The sequence below is a fragment of the Lonchura striata genome, chromosome 9, assembly GCF_046129695.1.
Source record: "Lonchura striata isolate bLonStr1 chromosome 9, bLonStr1.mat, whole genome shotgun sequence".
Classification (NCBI taxonomy): domain Eukaryota; kingdom Metazoa; phylum Chordata; class Aves; order Passeriformes; family Estrildidae; genus Lonchura; species Lonchura striata.
Window position 1 is genome coordinate 3236533 of NC_134611.1, and position 12642 is coordinate 3249174.

Below are 12642 nucleotides of genomic sequence, written 5' to 3' on the forward strand. Positions count from 1 at the left end.
AGCCAGGGGCTGCAGACCAGTATCCCTGATGTCCCCTCACTGAAGGGACAGTGCTGATACAGCGGAACACATGACCTATCATCTCAACCAGCACGTTTTGATTGAATCTGGATGTGGTGGCTCTGAAGGACATCACTAAATTTGAGTCTGGCACTCTCAAGTGTGCAGCAGGATCATCGTGTAGCTGAACTAGCTGGAGAGGATGCTCAGGAGAAGAGCTGTGTGCATTTTCCTAAATAGGATTACAAGCCAGACATCACTGTAATACCACTGGAGGGCTCAGGGCAAGGCAGCTCTGCTGGGACAGCCATTTGGTAAAACTCTGTTCAGAAGTTTCCCATCTCACTGCCAAACACAGGAAAACTGTCACTCCGGGCAGATTCATTTTGTGCGGTTTCATTTCGGAGCATGGGAACATTCTGTTTTCCCTGGGCAGGCCTTGGCCCACAGACTCAGTGGCCATGTAATTAATAACCTCCCAGTGGTGAGCACTGCATCTCCAGCTGCCCTACTGCACTTCCCAGTCTCCACCTCTCCTTGGGCCACCCTTCAGCACGGGGAACCCGCCTGCCAGGTGTCACCAGCAGATCTCCAAGGAGAGGAAATGCCACCCTCCTGACATGGCCCAGCTTTGTCTGTCTGCCCCAAGCAAGTTCACGGCCTCACTCGGTCTGGCATGTAGAGCAGCTCAGCCCCAGAGACTCCTGTTCCCCCCTCCAGAAACAGCCTAAGGACAGGACACTGTGTGCCTACACCCCTGCCAAGGGGACTGCCTGGACCAAGGCAGTTCAGTTCCCAAGGACACATCATCCCAGGTCTCCTCAGTCAATAGCTAAGAGCTGTGCTGGCTCCTGGCTTTTATGAGGTAACCCCCAACCCTCTGGAAAGTGGGACAAACTCTTTCACAGTGACCTCTGTGCCATTATTGCAACACAACACAAAGGAAGAAAAGCGCTCCATGCTCTCAGCTCCCTCTAAATATAGTTGCTCTGCAATGACTTCATTTTTTCCTGAGCCACTAACTTCAGCTTTAAGAGAGAAAACATCCCAGGGATGTTTAACCCTCCAAGCAATGCCCATCTAGGGAGCAGAAATATCTACCTCTCCTTCTGCTGGAGTGCATCACCTTGACTTGGGACATGCCCTGCAGCAGCTTTCAGCCTGGCAGAGCTGTGCTCTGCAGACAACACTGGACTGGGAGAACTAGGACTGCAGCAAGGGAAAGAGAGGGATTTCCAGAGCTGGAACACCAGTCATGAGCACAGGGGTCCAGCACTGGAGTTTCACTGAGCTGGGATGTGCTGGGAAAGCAGCAGAATGTTTGGGGCTGGAGGAACGAAGTGGTCTGTGCTCTCTCCAACCACCTCAGGGTGGTTAAATCTTTTTTATCTAGGTCTTGGTCCCATGGGCCATCCTGAGGCCCACTCACCTGCCAGGAGCCCAGCCTCTTCCCACCACTGGAGTGGAGGACGAAGCCCTTCTCACAGGAAACAGCACACGTCATGTGCCTTGGGCCATCCGAGCTACAGTTGAGGGTGGCAGCATGAGCAAGCAGTGGCTGCGTGCAGATTCCCAATCCCACGCAGGCTCCGTGGGTACAGCTGTGGAGGAGAATAGAGAAGGGATCGACCAGTGGGTCCCAGGACTACTTCAGCAAGCAAGGGCTCTATCTAGGTGGCACTTGTGTGGAGTGAACGCTCAGCAGGTCACAGATACCTAGAGATGCACACCTATCCCTCATAGCTTCAGCTTCTTCCAGGCTTGAAGTCTCCTGACAATGATGCCAGGAGAGCACTTTATCCCATCTCTGTCTTAGCTGGACTTCATCCCAACCTCAGCCCACACCTTCCCACCAACCATTACCATGTTCTTTCAAGCTGATAAAAGGAGGCACAGCTCAACAACATTCCAAAATTTGTGCTACCTGTCCACAGGCACAGAGTGTGCACACAGCCCCGACACCAAAGGGGCTCATTGCAGGTAGACCAAGAGAACAAAAGGAGGGAGGTGACAAGGAGAGGGAAGGCAGAAGGAATACCTTTGTATAACTTTAGAATCAGGTATGTCAAACTCTATATAGGACACTGGAGACTTCACAGTTGATTCTCCAACTGCAACTAAGAGGAAACCTCTGCAAATATTAGGGAATCATCCATGAGATGTTCTTCAGATCCTGTGCAGTCCCCTTTCACATCCATACAGCTACACCACAGCCTGTGGTGGAAGGGAGAAGCTGGATATACAACTGCCTCCTCAACCCCACTCCTGTCACCTTCCCCCTCTGCTCTGATGGTCTTCAGCACCTCTGTTCTCCCCACAGGCCAACACAGCATCCCAAGCCAGGGGTGGCAGGCTCTTTGGGATCAAGGCCATCTCAACAGACATCTGTCCAGCTCTACAGCCTCAGTGGTGGCCACCAAGGTGAGATGTAGCTAAATGGGGGAATAACCTTCCCTTCAGCACTGCTGCAAGTTACCAGAGGTCCCAGGAAAGTCTGAAATGCATCACCCATTCCTTGGTTTGCAATGCATCAGCCACATCACCTCCTCACTTCAGCAGTTTCCCACTGAGGAGCAGTCATTAGGTACTGATTATTTAAGCATCACAACTCCATAATGAGAACCAGTGTTGGTCAAAGGGTTATAATCTCGATCAGTGAAATGCAGCCAGTCGATTAATTCCCTGGGATGGAATTGGTAAAAGACATAGGGCAATACAACAGCTCCCTGGTTATCCATCAGTCTGGCTTTATCTGTTACCGAGCGATATAGGTGCAACACCTGATCTCAGGCAGGGACAGAGGTGCTGCAGCTTCAGGCAATAACTGGGGAGAAGGGAGGGAGCTGTACCTGATGCCTCCCTCTCCTCTGCTCCCTGCTTGGCACAGAGCTGCCAGCTGTTTTCAGGCACTGCCTTTCTCCCAGCGAGGCAGAGGCCTCTGCCTCCAGCCTTTACTCAACATTTCCAGCCAAGGATGCACAGAGCTAGAAATACCACAAAAGACATGCACACAGAAAACCCAACAAAAACCCAAAAAACAGAAAAAACAAACCCCAAAAAAACCCAAATCACTGCCGACACAGACGTTAAGGGAATGCAATGTGCTGTTGACTCTGGACAAGTCCACCGAGCCAAAGACATGGTGGAAACCTGCAGGCCACAGCCCTGAAAGAGCCGGTGGGCACAGAGGGGACCACAAAGGAGAACAAGAAGAAAGGGGCTGTTTTTTCAATGCAGACCTGTTTATGAAGTGAGAAATGGTTTCAGGGCAGCTGCTGCAAATTCTTTCACTAGCTTATATTTCCATTTGCTTCCTTTTTAAAGAATTTGTTTTATGAGTGCAGCGTTTGTCAGGTCATTAGCTTCTGAGGGCATCTGTTACCAATTGTAGCCCTCTCCCCTCCCCTCCAGCAGTCACCCTCTCTGGGCAGTTGCTCTGCTCCCTGCCTGTGCCCCTGGCTCATACTTGCTCCCATCCCCAGTTCCACTGCCCAGCGATGGAGCCACTGTCCTAAACTTCCTTGTGTCTTTGCCTCTGGACACACACGTCCTGTTTCCAGCTTTGCTTCTCCATTCCATCTCCTTACTCACCGGTCATGGGTACAACATGGAGATGCACCTTTCCACTAGACCAGGCTGCTCCAAATTGGTCTCGAACACTTCAAGGAAGGGGGCAGCCACAGCTTGTCTGGGCAACCAGCACCAGGGCCTCCCCACCATCACAGCTGATGGTCAGGGTGCTGAGTTTTGGAGCATGTGCCCATCACAGCACTGGTTCAAGGGCGTGCCCTGGCACCTCCCAGATGCATCCAGGCCAAGTGCTTGGCTGGAGCAGCTCTGCTGGTGCTGATGGAAAGACAGCAAGTTGTCTGGAGCAGCCTTGGCAGTTGGGACAATGCTGTTATTAAATAAAAATTAAATGAAGCGCTAATCCTTTTGAGCGCTACCATGGACATTTTGGTTTTCCACCAGTTCAGAAATGTAACTAGCAATGTGGTAGAAAGTAGATCAAGATATCAGCAAATTTCTTAAGGATTATAAATACAGAATGTTATACAGGGTAGTTATGTATAACAGATTGATAATTACAGGTCATAACAACAAAATATTTTTATGCGCATCACATAAATATACTCATGCACATGTTCTCTAAGTGCATGTAGATATATTCTAGAAATAATAGAAAAGTTTGGGTTAGAATAATTACCTTTCTCTGTGCCCCCAAAGATTACTAACTTAGCACTGTTTTCTCTGTGTTTAACAACACACCTAAACCTACAAATACCCACTAGGTTTTATTTTGGAAATTATCTGGACTTGATCAGCTCAAGTTGTGAGAAGCTGTGCTCATCCTACACCTTGCTTTGAAGTCTGGTGCTGCTATTCCAGACCTGAAAAGGACCTCTCATCACTGAAAGCTATCTGATTTTCTCAAATACATCAATAATCTTAAAAAATATATACCAATCCTCAAACATTGCCTTGATTGCTTCCTTTATCAGCATCATCGCTGCTGTACTTGGGGCCAGGACACTTTTGAGCCTGATGGTGAACAAGTGCAGGTCAAAAGAGAAAAAAGCCCTGTGACCTGGCCCCATCATGATCCACATGCCAGGGCTGGGGTAAAGTGATGGAATAAATCACAGCTCCCAGGCCCTGGAACACCCTAAAAAAGGCTGGACAAGGAAATGGTGCAGTTAGCCCAGTTCTGATCTCAGCATGAAGGAGCTCTTTCTGCTTTTGATGATAAATGAAATTCCTGTATCACAGCTGCAAACTCCTGACTTCTGCCCATTTCTGATTCAGGCCATATAAGATGTGGGACAAGCCAATATTTTTTTTACTTTTTTTCTGCCCGCGACATCAAAAAAAAAATTCCACTTCTATCCCAGCATCTTTTGAAGCTCAAACTAATGATTTGTCAACAACATTTTTACAAAATACCAAGGTTTTTCTCCTAACTTATTTCATGTCAGCACAAGCCTGCACGATGCTCTGGGCTCACCAAGTCCCATAATTTATACATCAAAGAACGTTTCAGGTCTGGAAATCCATGAAATTCTGCCTAGTGATGGCCCTAACTGCTCCAGAACGGTAAAAGTTTTGTTCTGAAATGGGAACAATTCTATAAACTAGAGCAAAACTTCTCCTTTGAGATCCTTCATCCTTCTAAAATAAAAGCAGGCAGCCACTGCCAGCAATAGAGCATGTTAAGCCAGTGGTGGCAAAGCCAGTATGGTAACACTACTTTGTTGCGACAAATCCCAAATTCTAAAAAGCTGAAATTTCATGTTTTGCAGCAACTCCTTAATGCAACACAGAAAATACTGATGGGTTTACCCACATCAAACTAAGCCAAGTCAAAAGTGGTGCAGCTGAGTATAATAAATTTTCTATACATTGCTGTAGTGTCTACTCAAGCTTTCAACCCCAAGATTGCTGCTGAAACATCCCTTATCATCAAGCTCCAGCTCTTAACAGTGGAAACTTCTAACGGTGTGAATTTTTGGGAGAGGGGGTTATAGGAGATGTTGACAGAAAAGTAAAGGCTTTGGCCAAATCTCCCGAAGTTAAAAGTCATCACTGCACATACTCTGGTGGAGTCTGGATTATAACACTCAACATCAGTGAGATAAAAGGTGTTTACCCCAATGCGGTCTAGCAGAAGAGAATAGCTAGGAAATGAGAAAAGGTGTTTTGGAAACACTTGGGAATGTCTCCCTTCAGGCATGTTTCCCGTGAAGGTGAAAGGTCTCACTTTTCCAGTAAATCTGATGGCAACCATCCTTGTGGCAGCGGGCTGCGTGTACAGACCCAACGGTGGTGATGCTTCTTGATTACGATCTGCACTGAGGTTGCCATCTCAAGAAAAGGTGTTCGCCTCTGTACGTGACTCCAAAAGAAACTTGGCAAAAAGTAACATCCCTGTGAGTCATCTGCTGTCATCCACCTCAGAGACAGAGAAAAGGCACCAGCAAGACATCAAATGACCTGCTGGCCCCTCCATAGCCATAGTGGGAAAGGGAAAAAAAGAAGCAAGAGCACATAATGTATTTTCAGACAGTTCCTTTCTATGTTTTTTGTTGTTGTTCACTACACCAAAATGGTTGCACAGAGGCACAGAAAAGCAGGTTGAATGGGATGTCAGGTTTGGTCTAGTCACCTTCCCAGCCTCAGCCAGGACAGACCGTACCCAAGGAACATCTTTATCCATATCTGATCTCCACAGGACCACACTCCACCTCGTTTTCTCATCTTGTCCAGAGGAATTAATTTCTGAGCCACATCCATCACCATGAAAGACATAAAAATAGCAGAGGGATTTCAAAAGGGAGCTGCAAGCAGAAGCCATAGCTGGGCTGCAAGACTTACACTGTAAGATTTAAGGAGGAAAAGATATTTATCATGACAGAGAGGAGATAGTGAGAGGATCTGATGGCTCTGTACAGACACAGAAAAGTTGTCTGCTGGCAGGAGGCATTCAGACCTTTCTGACAAGGATGGAGCGAAAGCAACAACTTTCATCATGAAATCAGAGGCACCTTCTCAGCAGAGAGGCTTACTGGGTATGAGAATAGCTCAGCAGGGGTGATGGTGTACTCATCACCTCCTGCAGCTTGTGAAAGGAGATAAGAGAACCTTCTGAAGGATGCATTTAATCCAGCCCCTGTGAAAAATCCCTGTGCCTGTGTATGACATCAGGAAGGCCAGGGCAGAATGGGAGAGACTGGCTGTAGCAGAAAACCAAGGGGCTCTGCTGGCAAACCTGGGGTCTCCCAGTGGTTGCTCCCTTCTTCACTGGACATGGGAACTCACACAACTGATCCGTGTTGTAACTCACATTCCCTCCATGTATCTGGGGTCAGCTCTTCTTGGAACAATGCATCAGACCTTTCCATAAGGTGACACCAAACACCCTGTTTGAAAGCTGTTCAGTTACTGTGTTTGACTCAAGTTCAAATTGGTGAAAAACCTGTGCTGGGAGATATTTTCTCCCCTGGATATTCTCCGGGAAAGGCAGAAGACATCTTGAGCATTCCCAAAAACACCCATATAGAGAGCACTAATCTCAAGAAGCTTTTTAGACTGCAGAGAGCAAATGGGAAAGGGCAGTCCATGAAATGGTGTCTGACCCTCCAAGGGTTACCTGTGACACCTTCCAGCAGAGCATTAATTTGTTAGTTTAAATTAAAATTAATAACTCATTCTACAGCACAGTCTTGGCCACCATTGCCCATCAGCCAGTCAGGGACCCACAAGAGATGTGTCAGAGGTCAACAGGCTTTGATGATGGAGGAAAGCATCTCTAGAGGTCTCAAAGGTAGGGATGAGCCCATTCCCCAGGAAAGGTGGTCATCAGGACCCTGGAAACACAAATGTTTAGGCTGAAGAAGTCCTGTAAAATTAAGTCCAGCCATTAATCCAGCAGTGCCGAGGCCACCACTAACCCATGTCCCCAAGTGCCATGTTTACATGTTCTAAATCCCTCCAGAGAAAGGGACTCCATCCACAGCCAGAGGCAAGAATCAGGATTTTATGATCCCTTCCAACCCAAACTATTTTACATTTCTGTGAAATATGACACCAGCATGTCTACCAGGGTGCCCATAAATCTTCATGCCATCACGTATGCAGCCCATAAATTTACCCTGCATAAATTTGGTGCCTGGAAGAAAGAAAACAAACCAAACAAAACCTGTTTGGGAAACAGTCCTCATCGCTGAATAAAGTTTATCAATTGAAAATGTGTAAACAAATCCCTCCTCCATCTAATTTTCTCTTCCTCACATCCATTTTCCATATGAAAGGGCTCCAAGCCAGACTCCCCTTGATGCCTGACACCCACTTTTGGGGGAGCAGAGGAGAGCTTTCACACAGGAAATACAAACACAAAGCAGATTGCCTTTGGTAGCACCTTTCCTGTGAACCCACCCAGGCATTTCCCAGCATATGTGAATGTAAAATAAAACACACTAAAAATAAAAGCAAGCTAAAAATACACATAAGAGAGGAAATGAAAAATGCTCCCCTGGTTCAGCGTATAGCCTGTACCAAGTTAAACAGGAGGGACTGTGGCTCAGTTTAAAAATGCAAAGAAAAGGATGAAAGACAGAAGCTTTGGGTCTCCTGGGTGGAAATGTGTTAAAAGTCTGATTTCTGCTTGACCTCATCAGGCTGTGATTGGGAGCAGAATGCACAGACAAACCCTGGTCTGGTGGCAGAGCCAGCAGAGAGGGGCTCCTGGCGATGGCAGTGAGGACATTGCCCTGTTTTGGTCTGCAAGTGCTCTGCCAACCTTCAGCACCCTGAGTGGGTCCAAAAGCAAAAGGAGACACTTTCTCCAAAACAAGTATGCACTTTTCTAGAGGCAAACACCTGTTGCATCCTGGCCTGGAGAAAGCTGCATTTCATCAGCATAAACCTGATCTCTATGTTTTCCCCAGCCTGCAAAGCACTGCAAGATCCTTCAAGATGAAAGATGCTACAGAAATACCAACCTGTCATATATTTATTATTTTGGCAATGAGCATTTCTAGGCTGAGGGCAGGAAATCTCATTTCTTTGTTGCTTTTGTTGCTGTCCTTTCTCAGGTTATTTTAGGAGAGCCCTCACACGCACGTACGTGTGTACGTGAGGCTGCGTGCAAACGGTCAGCTCCACTCTCTGCAGGAGGAACATGGATCTTCTGTGCTCTTTTACAGTCAAATGTCTCTCAGCCTCTGAAGATTTTCTATTTCTGGATTTTTATAGGGGATTTCCCCCGCCCATACCCACTGCCAGAATCCACCTACCTTAAATGAAATGGATTGTTAACCTTTAAAAATACTGCAGTGCATTACTTTTGGAGATAGAACAGATTTTAAAAATATAATAAAGGGGGCATACTTGAATGTTTCCTGACTTAACAGAGGATGATCTTTTATTATTAGCGTGGCTACTCAAAGCTAAGCCTAACCTCCCCACCCTGAATATTCAAGACTTCAATTCTGAAGATCAACACTCTAAAAAGAATTTTCTACTCTGAAAACCCTGGGAATCTGACTTGCTTTGAGCATTTGCTAAGGGCACACACATATCCTGCAATTCAGCATATTGCTGTGAAGTCATGGCCATGGGGAGCCTAGGGGTGGGCAAGAAGAAGAAGAGGAGACACGAGGATCCTGCTGTGCCCCTGGAAGAGGGACACAGCTTGGTGTGCCTTGGCAATATGGGAATTGGATTGTGCTTCAGCTATAATGCGACTTTTATGAGGAAAACATCTATTTTCCTCTCTATTTGCCCCTATATGGGCATCTCCTCATCCCCAGTCATTGCTCAGCTGTGTCCAGTGCGTCTTTTCTTCCTTGCAGTCACTTCTCAGAGGAAGAGGGAAGCTCTCAAGCAACGAGAATGCAAGATTATTTTAAGGGATGAGAAAATGTAATTGAAAAACCACATCAGTTGGCCAGGGTCTTAAAAGCATGTGGGTACATTGCTGTAACAGCTACCAGGAGGAAACACGCTGCATTTCAGGTGAACACTGATCTTTTAATGTAAAGTTGAGAATAATATTTATATACTGACTCACTAAGATTTATGTTTCTGTATAAATCACACATGCACTTAAAAAAAAAAAAAAAAAGTAAAAAGCAACTTCAGGATATTCATGGCTTCCAGAACTCAACATAAATCAATTGTACCACAGTCCCACAGGCTTTAAGACAAACACACATGCATACTCTCATTTGTTATCAGGGATATTCACCCATCCAGGACATCAACAGAAGGAACATGACAAGAACAGCAATGAGATGACCCTAGACAAAGCCCTTCTGTGCTTAAGAACCCCAAAGCCCCAGCAAAGCTCAACTCAAAAATCAGTATTCTCAGTGGTGTGGTTTGAGCAACTGGCTGAACTGGAGCCCTGGATCAGCACATATCTGCAGCTTCAGGGAGCCTGGGATCTGAGAGAAAACCAGACTCGGCAGATTTAAAGTGCTGAGGTTGCTGCTGGCATTATCACCACGTTCAACAGGGCAGTGTGAGACTCTGTGAGGGGCCTGGGTGGACTGGGAATGAGAACAGAGAGGATGAGGAGAGCTCCATCCCCACCTTGCACAGCACAGGGAAGACTGGAGTGGATGGAGGTGGAGCTTGTAAAGAAAGTGCTGAAGAAGCCAATGCTTCAGCTTTAGCAAAAACTCCCAGTGATAACTTCTCAGCCGTTTTCAAACTTCCCTTGGTTTTCCCACCAGGAATCAGACCTTTAGCACAGTTTTCTAGATGCAGAGGCCATGCACAAAATCTGGTTTCTGCCTTCCCATTCCCTCCAGCAAGACTCAACACAGCAGATCTTCCACCAACACCTCAAAAGCCATCTGAGGATAGTCACAAGGCACTCAACAAGAAGATAAAAACTCCAGACTTCAAACACAAATTCCCAGAGGAGAGCAGTAACCCCGGGACATGCCCTGAGGAGACCATCCCTACCTGTAGCAGGGATGGCCACATCCCTGCTGGTGCTGCAGGAGGCAGGAGGTGAGGGGGTCAGAGGAGCCCGGCTGGGCCAAGGTCCGCAAGGCCACGGCTGCAATGCCCACAAGGGTGGAGGAGAAGTTGAGAAGCACCGAGGCAACCTGGGGGAGCGGGTCCTCCTGGCTGTGGGTCACATTGATGGTGAGGGGGGTGTGCTGGCATGACAGCTCGTACGTCCCTGTGAGACAAGGCAAAGAAAGAAGGGACTAGTCCAGCTCCTGGGATTTGCTGTTGGTTTACATCTGCTGTTGTAAATGCAGGTGGAGCCGTGGTCAGAAATGATGATGTCTGATTTCAGTTCAGAAGGCTGAATGATTTCTTTATTATAACTATACTATAATACATTAATATACTACTTAAAGGAGATACTAAAACTACAAACCCAATTTTTTTAACTACTGTATCTAACTCACAACTCATGACCCTCTTGTGAGAGACCAGCCCCAGGTGGGTTGGCTTGGCTATCAGGCTCAAACAATCCTTACCAGAATCCAATCAAGCAATCACCCCAGGTAAACAATTCTTCAAACATTCCCACATTCCACGTGGGAAAACAAGGAGCAGAAATAGAAATTGTTTTCTCTTTCTTTCCTCTATGCTCCTCTATGAAAAAATCCTGAGAGAGAGAGAAGAATGTGTCTGACACAATCTGCTCCCCCCACACGCCAACAGACCACCTTGGAAGGCAGAAGATGCTGCAAGGAGGGGCAGGGGACAGCAGTGAGAGGTGGCAGCTGTGGTGGTGGCTCCAGGTGTCCCTGCTGGTGCCACAGCCCAGAGGTTCTCACCCAAGGAGCGGTTCTGTCCATCTGTGTCAGTCAACTGGACGGCAACCACTGGCTTGAGCTGCTGGCTTGGGACAGTGCCAGAGGAGGCCAGGAAGAGCAGGAGAGAGGTGGGCACTGCAGGTCTCTCAAAGCAAACCTAGGAAAGAGGGCAGGAGACACTCTGAGAGCAGGCACACCAAATACAGCTTGTCAGAGCTCATATAGGCAAGAGAGAGAAAGAGGACAGCAGGGATAAGGGGTCAGAGAGCTTGCAGGGCTAAAAATGGGTGCAAAGGTGGGGAGGAGAAAGGAAGAGAGCCAAAACAGTCCTTTCCCTCTGAATTTCCCTTCTTCCTTTTACTAGCCTTCTCCTCACACACTCAGTCACACCTTGATGTAAATTTACAGCATCTTCATGGCATCCACGTTTGCTACTCTTTAAACTGAGCAAGACCTGGATACCTTCTTTCCCCCTTCACCAGACACAGACTCCCACCCCACATAGAGCTGGCCAGGCAAGGCAAGACACCCAGGGAAAACAGCTACCAGCCTTGCCACCAGAATATTTCCAATGGAAATGCTCTCAAAAAAGACAAAAAACAAAACAAGCCCAAAGAATGCCCCCAGTAGCCACTGCAACAGCAAACTGTCCACCAGCAAACCAGTGGAAAGATTTCTGGGAAGAAGCCCTGCCTGCTGGGAGAGCCAGCAACTTGCCACTTGTCTACAACCCTGAAGGCAGCTGCAAATAGCTGGGAAGCCCATGGCATCAATCATGGCAGAGCAGATGTTCTTTGGAAGTAAGAAGACAGAAATGTTTTCCTCCCCCACCCCAGTACCCCCCCTTCCTCCCCCAGTGCTGAGATGTGTTTTGATCAAGATCCTCCCAATACAGTGTTTTTGTGGAATGCTGGCATGGAGGAAGCTCAGAAATTCGAGGCAAAGGTGTATTTGGAAAGAAGACAAGTCCTGGCTGGCCAGGCACAGCCCAAGGAGCAGACTGTGGGAATGGAGGGGACAGCCACGCAGTCTGTGATGGCAGCCTAGCCCCAGGGTGCTTCATGCCACGTCAGGCATTGTTCACACACGGGAACAGGAGGAAACCTTGGGCTTCAGCCCAGGGGTCCCACCCTGCAGGGAGGTGCTCACAGCAGAAGCCCCATGAGCAAGGCCCCACTGGTGTCTCCTTGCTCCCTTAGCCAGGGCTTGCTCGCTTACAGGGCTGCCCGGCTGCAAGAAGTGGACCAGAGGGCTCAAATGGTTTTAGTTGGTGGATCCCCACTGTCTCCCCTGGTAAGATAAGTGGGGGAAGAAGGAAAAGAAACAGGAAAGCAAGCAGGGAGGAAAACAGAGAAGTGCC

The 12642-nt window shown here is 47.6% G+C and overlaps 1 protein-coding gene across 1 annotated transcript in view; it reads right to left on the reverse strand.

Moving 5' to 3' along the window:
• The window catches only part of PAPPA2 (pappalysin 2), an 88446-nt gene that overhangs the window by 28926 nt on the left and 46878 nt on the right, over positions 1–12642 (reverse strand). The window contains exons 12-14 of the mRNA XM_077785293.1: positions 11304–11439; positions 10471–10693; positions 1430–1601 (exon numbers count right to left, since the gene is read on the reverse strand). Of these exons, the coding sequence (XP_077641419.1) occupies positions 1430–1601; positions 10471–10693; positions 11304–11439 (531 nt within the window). The remainder of the gene's footprint in view (positions 1–1429; positions 1602–10470; positions 10694–11303; positions 11440–12642) is intronic.